The sequence below is a fragment of the Barbus barbus genome, assembly GCF_936440315.1.
Source record: "Barbus barbus genome assembly, chromosome: 32".
NCBI classification, from domain to species: Eukaryota; Metazoa; Chordata; class Actinopteri; order Cypriniformes; family Cyprinidae; genus Barbus; species Barbus barbus.
Window position 1 is genome coordinate 13,402,330 of NC_136760.1, and position 20,146 is coordinate 13,422,475.

At 37.2% G+C, this 20,146-nt stretch overlaps 1 protein-coding gene across 1 annotated transcript in view; it reads left to right on the forward strand.

Annotated features, from left to right (window-relative positions):
• LOC306852482 (HEAT repeat-containing protein 1-like) overlaps positions 1-20,146 on the forward strand; it is a 36,728-nt gene that overhangs the window by 11,614 nt on the left and 4,968 nt on the right. Inside the window, 33 exon segments of the mRNA XM_079389356.1 lie at positions 61-143; positions 790-1,001; positions 1,541-1,662; positions 1,924-2,064; positions 2,068-2,118; positions 2,419-2,587; positions 6,153-6,301; positions 7,756-7,948; positions 8,279-8,451; positions 8,584-8,739; positions 9,715-9,957; positions 10,494-10,625; positions 10,738-10,841; positions 10,924-10,972; positions 10,976-11,070; positions 11,189-11,289; positions 11,292-11,306; positions 11,569-11,690; positions 11,768-11,896; positions 12,541-12,771; positions 12,928-13,057; positions 14,673-14,842; positions 14,942-14,994; positions 15,085-15,208; positions 15,446-15,586; positions 15,759-16,060; positions 16,578-16,728; positions 16,855-16,920; positions 16,923-17,006; positions 17,403-17,537; positions 17,624-17,728; positions 18,613-18,781; positions 19,000-19,196. Coding sequence (XP_079245482.1) covers positions 61-143; positions 790-1,001; positions 1,541-1,662; positions 1,924-2,064; positions 2,068-2,118; positions 2,419-2,587; positions 6,153-6,301; positions 7,756-7,948; positions 8,279-8,451; positions 8,584-8,739; positions 9,715-9,957; positions 10,494-10,625; positions 10,738-10,841; positions 10,924-10,972; positions 10,976-11,070; positions 11,189-11,289; positions 11,292-11,306; positions 11,569-11,690; positions 11,768-11,896; positions 12,541-12,771; positions 12,928-13,057; positions 14,673-14,842; positions 14,942-14,994; positions 15,085-15,208; positions 15,446-15,586; positions 15,759-16,060; positions 16,578-16,728; positions 16,855-16,920; positions 16,923-17,006; positions 17,403-17,537; positions 17,624-17,728; positions 18,613-18,781; positions 19,000-19,196 — 4,497 coding nt within the window.

Below are 20,146 nucleotides of genomic sequence, written 5' to 3' on the forward strand. Positions count from 1 at the left end.
GAAACTTGTCCTATTTTGGTACCATCTAAATGTTAAATCTGTTTTATGGATTCCTTTCAGCTTCACATGGACCTTATGGATGCGGAGGAGACTGTTTCCTGTTTGATTTCACTTCTTCATCGCATCAAACCATCAGCAGACTGGTTAGTTAACTGATGTTAAACCTTCTTTACCTCCAGAATGATACAAATGTATGTTGTCTTAATTAATCAGGTGACAGGAAGTTTTAATGCAATGGAAATTAAAACGTGTTCTTGTAGTCTTTGTTCAAAAACCTAGTGAGCTGTCAACTGCCTCCTAACTGATTTGGAACAGTCTACATAAGCAGCAATTTTGTGCATCATTCAAATAGCATTTAATACCTGAAGTGCATGGGAGGAAAATAATAAATCTTAAAAGGTAGCATTGGCAGCATGCCTGTAGTGACTTGAAATGCTGCCTAGGTAGGCAGCGTAATAGGTTTTGTGATGTCGTTAAGCTATGCTGCTCTTTTCATCCATGATGATGAAAAATTATAATTAGGGGTGTAAATCGCCCGCAGTCAATATTAAGTTATGTGCTTGTTTTACACATTATTAACTCACAAATGCAGCCAAAATATAACTTGAACATTTAATTGAAATCTTTCAAATTCATTTAATCATTTCATAAAATCATGTGTGCCAATTGGGACATCCACAACAACAAAAAAGAGTTTGTTTTCTTTAATAAATGTAGGAATGTAAATAATGAATTTTCCACACTAAGAAGGAAGTAGTAGCTTAGCTTTATCTGGTTTGTTTTCCGCAGGTGTTCAGTGCTAAAAGAGGCTGTGCAAGTTCTCGATGACCCGCGTATTACTGAGGGCAACCCAGATCTTAAAGCACAGATTAGTTGGGAGCTTCTGCCGTTCCTGGTGTTGACCAATGATTCTCCCAAGTGTGTGGAGCTGCAGATGGCATCTTGTGTTGCTGAAACCACTTTGCTGTCCCAGCATCCCCTTACTCATGGTTGGGCCAAAGGTAAACACTGCTGCTTACAGTGAAATCTGTTTCTAAGATTTCATTTTCTAAAGCCTCTAAATTATCAACATAATCAAAACTTTGCTAAAAAATCTGTTGTACACAATTCTGCATGCCTTCTGGCATTTGATATGTAGATTCAATTTTTTCTTTTACTTAGTAAAAGGCCTTTTAGTCCACCTCAGGTCATGATACACATATTTTCTTTTCTTTTTTTTTTTAAATAAACGTACTCATTAGAATAACTTTTTTAAATTGATAGTAATATTTCAAGATTAACACTTTTTGGACAGAAGCAACTTAGCTTTGCTTAATTATCAATTAGCAATTTCCTACTTGTTTCTGAGTTTAAAAAATGTTCTGCGGGAAATAACGGGAATTGATTTTATTCGGTATTTAATTGGATAATTAGGCTTTGATATTACTGGTTAATATAATTTTTGCTGCCCATAGTGGCTTGAAATAATCAGAGAAAGAGAACATTAGCTGATAGTACTGATAGATTTCTTATTGTCTTGATGCATTTTCTTTATTTATAGTACTGAAGGATGTTCTGGTCAAAACCTCTCCATCAGATGTGCTAGGTGTGGTCAGCCAAATGCTCACAACAACTCTGATCAAGAACATGGCCAACATGGATCATGCAGCCAAACGCAGTTCTGTAAGTGTCAAACTTCCTGTCCAAGCAAAGGAACGCTTCATCTAAAAATGAAAATTCTCACATTTACTCACCCTCACGTCATTCTGACCCTATCTGCATTTGTTTTTTCGAATTTTTATTTGTCCATACAGTGAATAATTTGATGATTTCAAATGTTGCATTCTTAAAAACACCTTCTGCATAAATGCGTGTTAGAAACAACTAAACCAGCATTGTCTTTGCTCAATTCAAACTGTGTTTTCTCATGTGTCAATCTTGCAGCTGCAGAATGTGTGTGATATCCTGAGCCATCAGGGCAGCAGTGTGCGGGAGAGAGCAGCATTTGTGGTGTTCAGTAATGCACTGCTACAGAGTCTGCAGTCCATGACGGAGAGTCAACACCTCCACACAGCACAGAGTGTGTAGAAACTACTGGAACCTTTACTGCTACAGGTCTACACAGTCCAACCTGAACAGGTCAGAGCACAAATGCAGAAACTGCTTCTTTTCTTATCATTTGTATTGTTTAGAAAAAGACTGTATCGTTTGAATTATGAAAAAAACAAACTTTTATCAGTATTATGTACTTCCAGCATTGACTGCTGCTGATAATTATAGATTACTAATATATAGTGATACAGTTACTAGTATATTGTGCATTGTACTTTCCTTTTGTGAATTGTACATTTGACATCTACACTGTTATTTGGTTAAATGACACAAAATTGTATTTAGGTCTATTGTTAATTTTTTACTTCTTTCTTTATTGAATGTTAGACGTCTAGCGAGGAGGTAAATGAGTGTCTGCCAGTCTGTGTGATATTGGGTGAGTTTCTGCAGAAAATGAGCTCTGGCCTCAATGCAGAGAGAGAACAAGGCCTCCTTCTGCTGTCACTCCTGCGGCTTTTCATCACGGCACTCAAATGTCCAGATTCTGCATTTAAAGGTACAGGACTGCGTATTTAGCAGTGAACTGTGAGGTGATTGTAGTAAATATTGCACACATTTACAGCACCGTGAAAAGGTGTTTGCCCCTTTCCTGTTTTTTTTTTATTTTTTGCATATTTTTGTCACACTTAAAAGATTCAGCTCATCAAACAAATTTTAATATTACACAAAGATAATGCAAGTAAATACAAAATGCAGTTTTTAAACGATGATTTCATTTATTAAGGGAAAAAAGCTGAAAAAGCTTAAGGGAAATTAATTGCCCCCTCCTGTTAAATCATGAACGAACTGTGATTAACCACATTATTTTAGAGTTAAATTTTACTAGCCACAACCATGCCTGATTACTGCCAGACCTTTTGAATCAAGAAAATACTTGTATGTTTATTATTAGTGAAGCCATAGTTAACAGAGCATGAAGAGTAGACATGTTTCATAGGTCATAGATGTTTTTCAAAGAACTTGTTTGTGTCTATTAGACACATGGAAAAAAAGAACATAGAAATACCAGGGGGCTGTTCCATAAAAGACGCTAAGAAAAGCGGGGATTAAAGTCCAAAACCTGACTTGAAATAACCTAACAAATCAATCGGGACTAAAGCGGTTCCATAAACGACAATTCAAGTTCACGCAATCTGACTAATGCTATCCAGGTTCAGTGAGTCAGGATAATGTGAGTACACGCTTATTCTGAAGCAGCCCTTAATGTCGATCATGGATCAAATCGATCCACCATAGCAAACAGCGAATATTTGTGCTGTTTAACGCATTTGAAACATTGTGTTTTCCTCAGAGCATAACTGATACGTCACAGGTATATTTTTTACATCTGTAAATGTCAGAAAGCCATGCAAATATATCCATTTAGCTGTCAGGAGTGGGCGGGGCTTATGCGAGAGAAGGCGCGCATGCGCGCTACACAGACAGAGCAGAATAGAATACTAGCGCAATAATTCTGAATAAAATATACATTCTGCTAAAATATTTGTTGTTGGACATTAAATGTGACACATAGAATTTTACTACATATAAGTGTATTTTTATGATAGCAGCAACTGTTAATCACTAGCTCAAATGAGTTAAATGTGTGTTCCTCTTATCAGTTAAAATGTACTCTGATTTCTATTATAAATTTACATTTTTAATTCAGTGATTTTAACTTTTGATTGTGTTTTTATGCTTTAATGCTTTAAAGAGCCATTTTAGATTGTAATGTTTTAATGTTCTAATAACCATAAAAGGTACAGCTGTCATAAATTCAGAGAGAAAGGCTGCATAGAAACTTCTGATCAACTGAATGCACAAGTAGCAACTATGTTAAAATGTCATTCGCCTACATTTTGGGCACAATACATTAAATACAGTTGGTTGTAGCCTATTTTTTATTTATTTGATTATTTAAGGTGTATTTTCTGTATACTTTTATTTTTGGACCGATAATAAATTAAACTGACTGTATGTGAGAGAGTCAGTGGTAATATCGATGCGTTCCTATTGGTCCGAGTTAGAGGAGCTCAGCTTAGCCTGACAGTTAGCCTGCTCCGGACCATGTTAGTTTGCCAGCATAAGTTGCCGGGGTAACTGAGTTTGAACTTTTTTAAGTTTGATTTATGAAACCGAATCTACCAAAAATAAGCCTGACTAACCGAAATAAGCCTGGCTTATACTCTAATCTTGGTTTATGGAACAGCCCCCTGGTTCCTATTACTTATCTTTATTTGTATTGAGCAAATTACACAAACCTGTTTACATTTTCACAGGACAGGCAGCTCTTCTTCTGAACATGCAAAATGTACATTTATTATTTGTTATTACATTTGTTTGCCTCTCTGTGCCACACACTGTATTTTGATGCAGCTAAATTCTCAATATATAATATATTTTAGTGTTTCTGTTGTCAGACAACGGAATGAATATGAAATAGTGACTGAAACACAACCCATTAAGACACCAGCTCTCCCTTCCAAGATGTTAATCTGCACAAAAATCCTGATTTATAATCCAGCCGTCGTCTGATAAAATCAAATAGGCTACACATAAGATAAAGACCACAGCTGTGCTGTGATTTCGGTTATATTTGCATTGTTAAATTAGAGAAGCACCATATCTATGTTTTAACTGAAAGCGCTGCTCCTTTCAGCCGCTCGCTGAACAGAGCAGACACAGAGAGAGAAGGTGTGTGCGCTGGAGAAGAGAGACCTCGCGCTCGTGCAACAGTCAGCTTCAGATACATAATATTTTAATTTGCTACAACCAGGATACACAAGAAGCACGTTCAACTCTGACACGAGGACGGTTGTCGTAGTAATAAACAGCATAAACCGAAACCGTTCACATGTCCACGCTTAATGCACGTCTCGTATATGAAAAGCATTTTAGGGGACCTTGGTTTTTGGGGGCCCAAGACAGCCACCTACCTTTGCCTAATAGCAGGATAATGATCCCAAACACACCAGCAAGTCCACCTCTGAATGCTCAAGAAAAAGAAAATTAAGGTTTTGGACTGGCCAAGACAAAGTCCGAGCTTAAATCTGATTGAGATGCTGTGGTACGATCTTAAACAGTCCATTCATGCTCGTAAACCCTCCAATGTGCCTGGATTAAAACAATTCTGCAAAGAAGAGTGGGCCAAAATTCCTCCACAGCGATGTGAAAGAGTCATTGCCAGTTATTGCAAACGCTTGATTGAAGTTGTTGCTGCTGCAAAGGGTTGCACAATCAGTTATTAGATTTAGGGGGCGATTACTTTTTCGCGTAGGACAAGGCAGGTTTGGACTGCTTTTTTCCCTTAATAAATGAAATCCATTATTTCAAAACAGAATTTCGTATTTACTCTGGTTATCTTTGTGTAATATTAAAATTGGTTTGATCTGAATCATTCAAGTGTGACAAATACCCCCCACAAAAAACAACAGGAATGGGGCAAAAACATTTTCACACCACTGTATGTCATTGTTTGTGGGAACTTACATTTTATGTAAACTGAAAGAATACCATTTAGCGGTTGAGGTTGTTTTTTTTTTTTAAAGAAGTCTCTTATCCTCACTAAGACTGCAAAAATACAGTAAATACAGATGGGGTGTGTGTGGGGTGTGTGTGTGAAAATGTAATTCATTCCTATGATGGTAAAACTGTATTTTCAGCAGCCATTTGGTGCTCAAGAAGATTTGTTTGTTTGTTTATATAGAATATAATAGAAAGTTCAACATAAATATAATTTTTTATATATTTGAAATATATATTTTTTTGTAATGGTGTAAAAGTCATTACTGTCAATTTAATACTATTGAGTAGTAGTATTCAGCTGCATAGATCTCGTAGATCTCATAGATCGGTTATATGTATAAGAAAAATTTGTTTTGTAAGGGTGTGTTTAGAGACCAGGGCATTTCTATGAATAAAGACATTCATTTATTTCACTACAAATATTAAATAATCTCAAAATGGTCAAATGTGGCCCAATTAATTTGCCTGAATAATTCATTATCTAAAAGAGATTTGTGGTGCTAAAAATGGCATTGCTATGTAATGTAATTGTTAATTAACAAGATTGTGTTTTTCAGATGAGCCATGGTGGAACCCAGAAAAAATGGATGCCAATACCTGCTGTTACCTGCATCTCATGTTCCGTCTGTTTGACGTTGTGATATCAGGGGCCAGTCAAGGGCCCTTGGCTCCCTGCTTCAAGAGCCTAATGCAGCCTCTGTTACAGGTACTGAATTCTCTTCACAAATACTGTTTAAAACTGCGTTATCCTTAATGCCTCTAGGTGGAATATCATGCTGTTGATTTAGAATTTTACTGATGTAGCTGAGCCACATTACTAGTTTGTATAAATTAGGGTGACCATACGTGCCATTTTTCCTGGACGCGTCCTGGCCAGGATGTCTATATTACCTAATATATTTAGGATTTGGCTTTGTTTGCATGTGCAGACCGATCGGTGTATGACATCAAAGTACCATACAGACGGTTCCTTATGCTTTCAAAGCGCTTTAGTTTAACTCTTTTTATTGGCAATTTTCAGTCAGTTATTACAAGTGAAGAAAAGAAAAAACCATACAACATTGAACAAAAAATCTAGATGGCATTAAACACATTCTCGCTCTCCGACCCAAATTCGAGAGGAAGGAAAAGAAAAAGAAAAGTGGCACCTGAGTAAGCCATCACTGCTAGATGTCAGGTATCAGACAATTTCTTTCCTAGTACGCTCTTTAATAGGTTTTAATTATTCAAGAACAAGAAAAAAGGGGGTAGGAACAGCCAGGGCTAAATGTAAAGGAAGGGCTAGATATAAGAATGTTATTTTTTAAAATACAACAGAAAAGGTTGCCAAATTGCATAGAAATCTTCTGAATTACCATGAGTTGCATATCTAATTTTCTCTATTTGAATTAACTGTAACAGGTCATACATCCAGTGAAAGAAATTGGGTGGAGAAGGATTTTTCCAATTCAATAGTATAATTCTTTTAGCAATTATTAAGCAAAAGGCTAAAGCATTTGACTGTAAAGATGATAGAGACACCTTTGTAGGATTAAGTCCAAACAGTGCCACTAAAGGACACGTTTCAACCTTTAAAAGAAAAACATCAGAGATTGATTTGAAAATTGATGTCCAAAAAGAAATTAACTCTGGATAGAGCCAAAAGGTATGGTAGAGAGTAGCTGGAGCTTGTCTTTCAAAGTGCTTTAGAAGTACTTTGATGTCAAACACTGATCAGTATGAGCTGCGCCACTTAAAATCAAAGACACCTAATAGGACATGTACGCGTATTTGCATCGCTTTGACCGTAGATCCCACCTTCTCACACACCATGATTGGTCCATTATGTGCAATGCCTGCATGTTATTGGTCAAACTACTTTTCGATCATTACCTTCAGTAAGTATGAAAACAGGAAAACAAAGCCAAAACAAATCCTGGCAAAGACGTGTCCGGGAAAAATGGCACGTATGGTCACCCTATATAAATATGCAGTTCTTGAGCATGTTTTCCACTCTTGCCATACTATAATTCTGCCAGATTCTGCCATTGTGACAGTCAGGAAATGCATGACTGAAGATTTATTTTTAACATTACTATTTATTTTCAGTAAAATCAATGGCATTGGATAGATTTCTCTCTAATTTCTGTCTAATTTCTCTCTGGCTGTGTCATTTTGCAGGTTCACCTGAATGAGCCAATAAACCTGTTTAAGTTCCTCTCTCTTTTATGGGGCTACAACAGTAATTTGGGTGATCAGTTGGATTGTCGAGTTAGTGCTATACTGCAAACTCAGGCTCTTTATATGGGAAAGGCTTTGCTTTGCAATCAGCCAGTAAAAACCCTCAACCTGCTGGCATCAGGTTCCTCACCAGGTATGTCAATATGGTCTCTCTCACATCTGGTTTAGTTACGTATGAATTGTTTTTGCTTTGTTTTATTTTGGCTCTGTGCACATCTGCACGGGATGTTGTGTTAGTTGAGTTAGATGATGTTCATAGTTAACATATTTAGTTACTTTTTTTAAGAAAATAAATCTAAGACTACTAAGATACTTTTATTGCCTGAATCTAATTCTGGTGTTAATTTAGTAAAAAAAATAATAATAATAATAATTTTTACTGTTTTAGAATTATTATTATTTATTTTTTGGAACTTGTTCTCAGCCATGACTCATACACAACTCGCTGGTCTTGTTTTTGCAGTGGTGCCGTCCTTGCTGGTGTGTCTGTGTTCAGGCGTGTGTGAAGTTCGGAGAGCTGCCATTGCTGTGCTCCACTCGCTCTCAGGGGTCGTTTCATCTCCTTATTATCCACTAGTGGAGAACCTCCTCAAATCATCAGAGGAAATCATCGCTGACCCCTCATACCTCAGCCAGGTCAGTCAAAGCACAATACAGCATCATAGCTTTGTTAAACAGGATTTTACATTTTGTGTTGAGTAACTTCTAGAAGTGTTGGATGCCTAACTCAAAACCATTTAAGAAATATTACTTCTAATTTTACCGTAGGCACTGTCTAAGATGTACGAGGAGGGACTGTTATTGAAAGATAAAAAGAAAAAGCTTGCGTCAATTGAGCAGCTCCTCCAGTGTGTGCAGTTACCTTGCTGCCCTGCCTATACCTGCAAAACACTGCTGCGAGCACTTCGGGACATTCATGGAGAGGTACTCTTACCAAACTGATCGTTTTAGCTTGCATTTCCTCAAGTAATGTGTTTAGTTGTTTTGTTTATACAGAAGTGGTTTGTGCAGTCCATGTTATCAGGTGTTTCATGGTCATGACCATGAAACATACTAAAACAGTAGTTCTGAACAGGTGGGAAAATCCATCTTTGCTCTGCAAAGGTGACACACAAGCTGTACAGTATCTGAAGTTCTATTTACATGTATTGACAAAAACTGTTACTCTAAGTCAATACAAACAAAACATCAAAATTATTGAATTTCCAGTGTTCTCTTCAACATTGCTTGTGATTTTCCCTACTTTACCAAGTTTTCATAGTCATTTTTTTACTTTTATTCATTTTTTGAGCCTGACCACCAGAAGCAACACATACATTAAGTTTAAAATGTCTTCAGGGTTTTTCCAATGCACAGTAACATACATTTTTCCTTCTTACCTTCTCAATGCAGACCTTTGCGCAAACAAGAACGGAGTAAAACGACGTGGCAAAAAGGAAAATAGGCTATTATATTTTGTTCTTTTATGTGTCACACCATAGGACATTACATCACACTAAAGGACAGAAATAGTAGTTATTAAATTATTTCTATTTCATTTTTGTCAAAGGAGAAAGTTTAATTTTGATATAAACAATATCAACATGTTTTTTTAACAAAACAAAATAATTTCTCATCAACAAAATTCAGTTTCTTTCAATCAGTATGGTACAGAAACTCTTCTAATCTTCTAAATTAATATAATTATTGCATATAAGAGCACTGAAAATGATCAAAAAGTTTAATGCTGCTCTGAGGTGGCATGAATGCATTTACACTGCAATTACAATTGCATGATATTAGATTTAGGTTTGCCCAAATATTTTTTTCAAAGTCGCACATAGTGATTATCAGTTACTTTTATTTAAGTGTTTGATGCTAGTTTGCCATGCTTTTCTTACGATAATGCCCTTTGTCCAGCCCATTTTGGCCATTCTTCTGCCTGCTGTGGAGCGACTTCTTGAGCAGTGTGATCCAGACTCATGCACCTTCCTGCCAGATGAGGCCCACTTCCTGCAGCTCCTGCTTAGCAAGTTCAGTGAGGCATCTGCACCTTTACTGGTCAAAGACCCTCGATGCCTAGAGGTCTTCATTAGGGCATTGGGCACCTCAGCAAAGCCATACCCTACTATGCCTAGTTTCCAGATTATTGCCCTGGAGCAGGTTGGTGGACATTTAGAAAAAGCTTTATATTCTTAAGAAGCCTTTAACTGTGTAACTGTGTAGGATATAGAAAAGCAAACTTTAATAGTGATGCAGACTGTTCAACTGATCAGTTTATATAATGAACAGATTCAGTTAAGGTTTTACATTGACAAATGCCTAAAAATAGAGCTCATCAAATATGGTGAACAGAAGCTCAACCGTACTTGTTTGATGTGCCAAAACAAACCTTATTTGCTCTCGCAGAAGGTCAAACATGCTTACATGACACACAAGAACAATTCATTTTTGTGTGAACTAACATATTAAGGATCTCGATTTTATTTTTGCACTGACACTTTTGCTTGGAGATTGACAATTGGAAAATTTGGTCCATTAAGACTCCGCAATTTAGTTTTGTTTTCACATACTCCATCATTAATACATTTGTCTTAGAATTGTCACTATAATGTGACGTAAAATAAAAAAAAAACTGTTGCACCATTTGTTCTCTGACAAAGGATGTTTTTTTATAATTTGATGGCATGTTTCCTCAGATCATCAAGCTGTTCTTCACTGCTCTTGGAGATGAAAAGATTCAACAGAAAATTCTTTCTATTTTATTTGACTTGCTGGTGGCGAACAAAAACCCTGCATGTGCCCAAACTATAAACGGTGTATTTAAAGTGGTATGACAAATATTCATTTTCTTTTCATATCCATTTTAAATAGAATTATTTAGAGGTAATGTTTTGTGCTTGAATATCAATAACCCATGTTTGGCTGTGTCCCTTTTTCTAGATTGCTGTGGATGCAGAGCTAGTGGCCAGTGAGCTGATGCCTGTAGATAAACACAAAGTTACTGCTACAGTAGTGCAAACACGCAGGAGTAAAATGCAAACAAGGTGAGTTGCTGTCCTTAATTAATCAACTCCAAATTCCAGTTCTGGAAGATTTGAAGATTTAAATTGCAAGCTTTATTCTCAGAAAAACACAAGAATCATCCAGGGTAGTTCCAGAGGAGAATGTTGTCTCTTGACCAAGAGTTACCCTTATTTTAGAGCTTCTGCAACACAAGAAAAAGCTAAGGAGAGCCCAGTGTCTTGTGCCCGCTCTGTTTAATCTGCTCTCCCGGTATGTTATTCATGTTAAGCTTGCATCTACCTCTATGTTTTTACATTTAACATTAAGCTGAAATATGTCACATATAAGTATAATGGATTGTGAATGCGGTTTCATTTGTGTGCTATAGATGTCAGGAGCCTGCCTCAGCTGAACAGGAAAATCTTGAGTACACAAAACAACTCATCCTCAGCTGCCTGTTGAATGTCTGTCAGAAACTGTCTCCTGATGGAGGCCTATCAGCAAAGGTACCAGAAATATGGCATGAAATGCCTAAAAAAAAGATTAGAAAGGTTATGATTAGGGTCAAATTATTTCATTACTTTCTTTAGCCCTATGCAGATGGTAATACTTTGCATAAGGGTGTGAGATAATTTTGCAGACCTTGAGAAATAATTACCATCCGGGTTTATTTGTCACTTTGCAGTAGATATAAGCACAAGCTTTCTCTTGAGTTTCTTTGAATCAGGAAACATTGTTGGGATATATTTCATTTGTGTGTGTGTATAGATGTGCTGGAGGAGGATAAATTTAATGTGGAGCTGGTAGTGCAGTGTGTCAGGATATCAGACATGCCCCAAACTCACCATCATGCTCTCCTTCTGCTCGGTGCTTTGGCTGGTATCTTTCCTGTAAGTACAGTCATGAAACACTCACTTACACACATACTTTCAAACACAGCTGTAAATATCTTTCTCTCTGGTTTTAGGAGAAGGTTCTTCACAACATCATGCCCATTTTTACATTCATGGGCTCCAACATCATGCGATTGGATGACACTTACAGCTTCCAGGTCATCAACAAGACTGTTCAGGCAGTCATCCCTGCTCTTATAAAGGTATGTTTAAAATATGTTCGTTCTATGTACTGTTTGATATATTTGAAGCATTTGAATGTCTGCTTTCCATAAGAGCATCAAGGATTTGAACAAACCTCAAATCTATAGTATTAAACTTCTCCATGTAACTGGTTTGTAGGGGTGTGCGATATGTATTGCAATATTGTAATGGCTGTTTAATGATGTGTGAGCTGACTTTCAGTATGTCACTCAATTTATAAAAACGACCAAAACACTTGATTCTAGATAAGGTCATTAAAAAATGACCCTGAATGATTTTTTTTGTTCAATATCAGACATCAAGAATGATTTGTACTACAGACATGATTGATACTTTGTATAGAGATTGTAAGCAATGGGAATTCTTTGGATTGGTGGATGATAAAATGTATGATTTATACTGAATGAGGGATCCAAGGCATATCTAGAAACCAGAATATCATAATGTTAAGCAGTGCCTTGGCAACCACCTAGAAAATGCCAAAATTTACATAGAAATGCATCAAAGCCGCTTAGAACACCTTGGTAACTACATAGTGATGGGAAGTTTTACACAGTTTTGTACTCATTTTCTTCATAAAATGTGAAATGTGAAAAAAATTAAACTGTTAAGACATTATATTTCGATTCTTGTTTCTCCACAGGCCCATGAGGTTGGAAGTACCCAGTCTGAGGAGCATATGGAGACTGTGGTATCACATATTGTACATGTGTTTGTTGATGCCCTGCCTCATGTGCCTGAGCACAGACGCTTACCCATTCTCAGCCAGCTGATGAACACACTGGGGCCGCCTCGCTTCCTCTGGGTGCTGATGCTGCTCCTGTTCAAGCAGCATGCCACACAAACATCCGTCAGTGCAACTGGGGCTGAAAAGGTTAAGAAAGTTTCATGCATGTTTTTTACATTTCTAACTGTATTGATATTTTAGTTTTTTACTACTGAATAAGCAATGTCCAGAAAAATGTTATGATACTCTGGAAACCCCTTGTGTTTAGGTTTTGTAGAAACAGTTGTGTTATTTGTTGTGTAGGAAGCTGTTGTAGAAAGAGATCAGGAATTCTGGATCTCGGTGTGCTGTGAGTTTGAGGTAAAGGAGCAGATGACCTCCATGATCAGAATCTTGCAGCATCTCATGACTCTACCACAGGACAAAGAAGAAGGTAAGAACTGCCTTCAATAACTGAATTATTGATTCTTAAATCCAAAGACCAATCTTTTAGTCTGTGGTTTTCAGTTGATGGGAACAAAACTTCAAGCATTGCAGGGCTCGCGACTGCGACAGTTTTTTGACACTGTGTGAGTTCAAATTTGACAGTCGCATTTGTGCGAGTGCATGTCTGCTCTGCTCCGCTCCATACAGCGCGTGTTTCAGAGCCGCGGCACATTGTAGCAGGAGATTTCACTGATCACGTGACGAGAGGAACTTTCAGTGAGTGCGCTTCAGGTGTAGAGCTTTGTTTATACTTACAAAAATGATACGAATGTTGAGGAATCGATGGCGGACAGAGGATTGGGTTTTCAAGCGATAGTACAGTAAAAGACCGCTTCTTAATCCAGAGAAGGTGAACATGTTGATATTCTTGCAGAAAAAAAACATGCAAGCACAATAAATCTATCTTTTGTTTTCGTCTTAAAAAGTGAAAGGTATAAATATGTAAGCAAAACAGACATTTATCTTTTCTTGTAAAACTTGACAACAGGATCGTAAAATCGAAAAGCATCTGAAGCCCGGCTTATAAGATAGCAAAAGAGGAACTACCATTCACAAAATTCAAACCTTAAATAATACTACTGATGAAAAAGAACAGGTTCATTGTTAACCTTTTTCGTTACCATATAACTATAAACTATGATAAAAGTTCATCAGCATGCGTTGATTAATCCCATGTTGTAGCAAAAAAACAAAAAATAAATGCAACCAAATGATGTACTCAATTATGTAAAAGAGCGACCAGTGGGAAGAATGAGTCTAGAGCCCTGCATTATTTGTAGCATACCTGCCATCCAGTAATAGCAATAAGATTTGTATATTTTTTTTTACTTTGTTTTCTTTTGACAAGAAACAAAGTATCTGCTCTTAAATGTGGCGTGACAGATGGCTGTATGTGCCTCAATTTAAGCAGCAGCACAGAGCGCACACGAAAAGATTGTCATCTTATTTACTACTAGTTATAGCATGAAATAAACATGAATTAGCATCAAAAGATGTGTTGAAAGAACCCCTATAGCTTACTGACATGTATCATGTCTTATGTAATCACTCAATCGGTGTATCAACTGTGGGAAGACATCAGTAAACAGCAAACATTGTCATTTAAGATATTTACCTCAAGAAACCCATTCAGTGTCCATAACTCAATTTAGTAACTAACTAGAAAATGTAGCAATTATCTAGAAGAAAAAAAACTTCCTAGAGGATTTAGCTAAATATGCACTATATTACGTTTTCACTTAACCTGTTAGTGATAATGCATTTGTAAAAAAGCCACCGTTTAACTGTCTTTTAATATTAAGAAGTTAATATGTGCAGTTTGTTTTATGCACAATGTTTGTATGCAAAACTGTCTTATGCGCAACTATGAGCAATGTTTGTATACAACACTGTTTATATTTAGGTGTGGATTCTGTTGTTAATTTTAACCAGGGTTCTCTGTAAGGTTTACAACATTATTGACAGTTAGTTGAGAGCTACTTTGTGAACTGACTTCTCGAATCAAATCAAGAAATTAACAGTGAGGGAAAGAAAAAACTTTGTTTGATATTTTCTCTGGGCAGCTCCGGAGAAAAAGAGGACCTGTGGAAGAAGTGCGGTGAAGAAGGAAGAAACGGTCTCTGATGTGATCTTCAGCGTGGAGGCTCATAGTGGCAAGGACCTCCGCCATTTTAAATTCCTCTCCATCTCTTTTATGGCTCAGCTTCTGGGCTCTGACAGATTTGTTGGGAAGGTGGGTTTAGAGTAGGAAGCATTCGGTTTTATGTTGATATTATAATGCCCCTAGGATTTCTCAGTAGACACCCTAAATGTGTAATTGTTTGACTGATAGGTGGCTGACTGTGAGGACCTAACAGAAAATACCTTACAGGCTCTTCAGCAGAAGTGAGTTGAAGCTTGACTAACAGTACTTGGGTTAATGGTGATTGGTTGTGGTGACATTGGCAGGGTGTAATGTTTGTGTTTACTTGTTAGTCTACTGGAGGAGGTTCTGCGCTACATCCATGCAGTTGCTCGATGTGTAGAGGATAATGCAGACAAACCCACAGCTAAGTTCTGGAGAGCTCTGCTCAGCAAGTCCTATGACATCCTGGACAAGGTAGGAAGCACTGGATTGATCAGATATTATTGAGCATGTTTACAAGTACACCAATATGCTGATAGCTACCAAAAATTAGTTTATTGAAATAACCAATTTTACCTGCTTACATAGAAATCAATAACCTGGCAAAGCAAGATTTTCTTGGATCAGGAAAGAGTTCAGAGTGCACAGAATATGCACAGTTAATTTTTTTGTGTACACGTGCACATGCATAAAACATTATCTGACTTTTAGGTTAATGCCCTGCTGCCCATGGATTCCTTCATTATGGTAATGAGAGGCCTGATGGGTAATCAGTTGCCATCAGTAAGAAGGAAGGCCATGGAGTTACTCAATAACAAATTACAACAGCGAACGCAGTGGGTGGAAGAACAGGTAAAAAATTTGCCTTCTTTATATTACATAATTCAAACCGGTTTTAACTAAGCATTTGTAGATTGTTTAGAAAATGTTAAATTTTATAACTTATAAACAATGGCTGCATATTCTACAATAATAAATGTTTAAATATTAGCTGATCACTTTGTTTCCTCTATTTCTCTGACAGATTACTGTGCTTCTGGAGCTCACTGGCGTCCTCCTAAAAATTGCGGGTCGGAGTCACGGACAGGTCACGGCACAGGAAGAAGAAGAGCTGGCTATCAATCGACAGACGGCCCTTTACAGCCTTAAGCTTCTATGCAGAAATTTTTGCTCAGCCCACCAGGAGGCATTTGTACCAGTGCTGAAAAAAGCAGTGGAACTTGTTGCTCATAAAGACGAGGAGAAGAACGTCATGGGAAGTGCTCTGCTGTGTGTAGCTGAAGTGGCCAGCACACTGAAGGCCCTTGCAATACCACAGTTACACAGGTATTGTTAAGCCCAAAGTAAGGTATTTAGATTTTACACGTATGCTAGTGTATAGTGTACAGTGCAAGGGTTGTAAATTTTGTCATCAGTATCATATGTGTGCAGTATGACTCCCGGCACAGATGAGCACTTTTGTGTGAGGGGTTATGAGATGAATCCGTTTTTAGAGTTTACAAAGATATTTTTATTGCTTATAACTTCTGGAGAGAAATAATGCAGACAGGACATAGATTTACCTTTCCAGTGTGTTTTTGTCACCTGTGTTTGTGCATGCCATCAAATAGAATATCCTTTCAAAGTCTATGTGTTCAGCTCTATGTGTATATGTTAAGCATTCGCATCAAAACTGAAGTATACTTTTGAGTGTTCGTAGTTGAATATTACATAAGTACGAAGTGTAAAGCTGACAAACAGTGTAAATCGCTAGGGTTGGGAATCTAGAAATGGTTCTAATTTTTAAAACATACTGGAAGTGAATGATCTTTATTACTTGTATATTAATGTGTTCTGTCTTCAGCCTGATGCCTGCAGTGCTAGCCACTCTAAAGGAGAGGAAGGATCTGCTGAACAATGAAATCTACCTTCTGAGCGCTGTCACAGCTCTACAGCGCGTATCAGACACGTTACCACACTTTATCAGCCCCTACCTGGAGGACACAATCTCACAGGTCAGTATCGGTGCCACGTTGTTACTTGAGGTTAAACTTTAGTGCAGCATGTTGTTATTCAAATACATTTTATCTACAAGGTTACAGTTCTCATTTGAATCTTCTCATTCCTCTCTGGTGCTCTAGGTCTCCCGTCTAACTCTACTAGCCAAACGAATGACATCTTGTCCTCAGCTGTCTGTACGTCTCTCTGCACCACTCTTGCCACAAAGGTGCCTCCAAGGGTCCTCATTCCCACCATTACAAAATGCTATTGCACCATGGTGGATGCTCAGCAGGTAGGATTTGGAATATCACAGAAATACCAAAGAGTTTGAATCTCAACTCAACTTTTAGTTATAAAGCACTTTCAAAGCCATTAGAATGGACCAAAGTGCTGTCCATAAGTAGGCTAATCAATAACTCTAAAATACATACAGACATTAAGTTACATTAAAACAAGACACAAAGGAATCAAACAACAAATCACTCACAGTTCTCAGACCTAATCAAATGCCAAAGGCTTGATTAAATAAATAAGTCTTCAATTCCTTTTTAAAAATATCCATACCTAATAATGGACACATGATCTTTGAGAAGTCTTTTAAAAGTGCCAATTAATGGACACTTGCTTCAGTTTATTGTTATTCTTTGTTTTATTCATCTGATGCCCATATTTTCTGTACCGGTTGCAGAACCGTCTTGGTCCTCTGATGATCATCCTGAAGGAACATATAACTCGCATGGAGAAAGACCAACTCAACAACCACCAATCAGAGCTCACTTCCTTCTTCCTGTCTGCTCTTGATTTCCGTGCCCAGCATTGCCAGGTGGTGCTACACACCCCTATTTCAATTTATTTTTTTCAATAAGTGCACTTATTGATTATTACAAATGTAACTTTACTGTTTAATAGGGAGATCTGAAGAAGACTGGTGAGATCGAGGGCTATGTGATTGACTGTCTGCTAGTGATGGTTATGAAACTTTCAGAAGTCACCTTCAGACCGCTCTTCTTCAAAGTAAGCTTCTATTGTTTAGTGAGGAAAAAAGACTTCCTCTAATAAGACAGTATGTTGTTTTTAGTTGCATAAATATTAATAGTGATGGGCTCTTTCGAACCACTGCTCCACATGTCTCTAAGGATTTTACATGATCAGTTTAATAATGAAGATATGTTAATGCCACATATTCATATTAAAAAAGCAAGCAGTTAATTGACACTTGTTAGCCTGATTAGTTACATGGTCCATAAAACACAAAGCAGGCCCTACAAATTAATACAACAACATATTATACAGACACTGAATGTTTAATTGTGTTTGGTGATTTTTAGATTTGTATATCTAGAAAACATTTTGTGAAGCGATAGGTTCAGTTTCGAAAGCTAAATTTATCCCATTACTAAATATCATGTGAAATAGTACACACAAAATTGTTTAAAAAAAACATATATAATATTTACATGGAATTCACTAAACAAGCTTTCAAGTCTGAGCTTAAAATGTGACATGAACCATGTATCTTTACAGAGGAGCATTTTGCTATGTATATTTGCACTGTATTAAAGATTGATTATATTTTAATTTGTTAGTGATTCTCATTTTAACCTTTAATATTAATGTACCAACTGACAGGGATCCCTGTATAGTTTACAGCATTATTTGAGAGACTGTACCTATATAGAACCTCGAATTGAATTGAATCGAGAGCTTCAGAACTGAAATTTTCATATTTTCTGCTGTTTTATGGGTACGGTGATAGCTAATAAACTGGTCGATTAATCAGTCAAAAAATAATTCTTTGTTGCCAAATGCTCAATATGTACTTGACTTTTGTAAGTTACTTTGGGTATGAATTTTCTATTAGGAACAAAATATGCCGATTGAGTTTTTTTCTTCTGCAGTTGTTTGACTGGCCAAAGATGGATGGTGCGTCTAAAAACCGCCTGTTGACGTTCTACAGAGTGGCAAACAGCATTGCCAACAAGCTCAAAGGACTGTTTGTGTTGTTTGCTGGGCAGCTGGCCAAACCCATCTCTGAACTGCTGCATCAGCTCAACATTTCCCACACAGGTAGTCTGCACATATCAATATGTTTGTTTGACGTTCCAAATACACCTGCAATGCCTCACCTTTAAACTGTGCCAACATTAACATGACCAGCTCGTGCTAAGAAATGTGGAATAGAATGTTTTGTGTTAGAGATAGAACACTAAAATATTCCAGTAATTTCCTTTACTTTTTTTTTGACTGATGTAATTTACTTTAACTTCTACCCCTCCTGCCCATAGAAAAACCCTTCTTCAATTCAGATGAGGAGGAGGATTCAGATGATGATGATGATGATGATGATAAAGACAATGTGACAAAGAGCAGCCTGCTGCTGCAGCATGTGTTGGACTGCCTCCATAAAATTTTCCTCTATGATAATCAGCGCTTCCTCAGTAAAGAGAGGGCTGATGCGTTCCTAGGCCCCCTGGTGGATCAGGTCAGTGTGGCACATAAACTGTATGCGTCAAGAACTGCAATCTATTCCCAATTTATTTATTCCTGTTAGGGCTGCACGATTAATCGCATGCTTAGAACGCTTATGAATTCGATTATGAACGCGAATTTGCGTGGCTTGTCAGCGAACTATGGCTCCGTGTATTAAGCGGCGCTCCATCTGAAATCAGGTGATGGAGATTTACCGCTAATCGAACCGGCATTACTGACGAGATGCGCATTAATCGTGCAGCCCTAATTCCCGTGCAGTAATTTATTACATAAGCAAAGTTAATGGATAATCTGTTGACACATTTTTTAGTTCAGATTGAGGACTTAAAAAACATCTAGATGGTGCCACTTTCCTGAGTTCATTAAACATTAAAAGAAATTCTTAAAAAGGTCTTTTCTTACTAAAGAAGTAATATAGTAGTGATAATATAGTATAGGTGGTGTGACTGAGTGTTTCTCAACCATGTTCCTGGAGGCACACCAAAAGTACACACATTGGGTGGCTCCCCAATCAAACACACCCGATTTATCTGATTAGTAGATATGCAAAAACTTGAAATGGGTCAGGGAGACAACCAAAATGCCTACTGTTGGTGTGCCTCAAGGACCAGAGTTGGTAAACACTGGCGTAACCAACATGCAGGACCTAGGACTGGAAGTCTATGAACTTAACTATTTGTGCAGTTTAAAACACAGTATTGCATTAAACAATCAGTTGTCAAAATTGCCATTAAAACCAAAGTTAAACTTTAAAAAACTTCACTGTATTAATTAAATATATACTTTTTATTAAAGCCACTTAAGTTATTCAGTCAAGAACAGGGAGTCATTTTCTCTTTGTGTTTTGTTGTTTGATTAATATTGATGGCACACACAGCGGCATGGTGTCAAATGGAATAACCCCCAGAAAAGTTGACATTTTCATAGTTCAAATAAATAAAA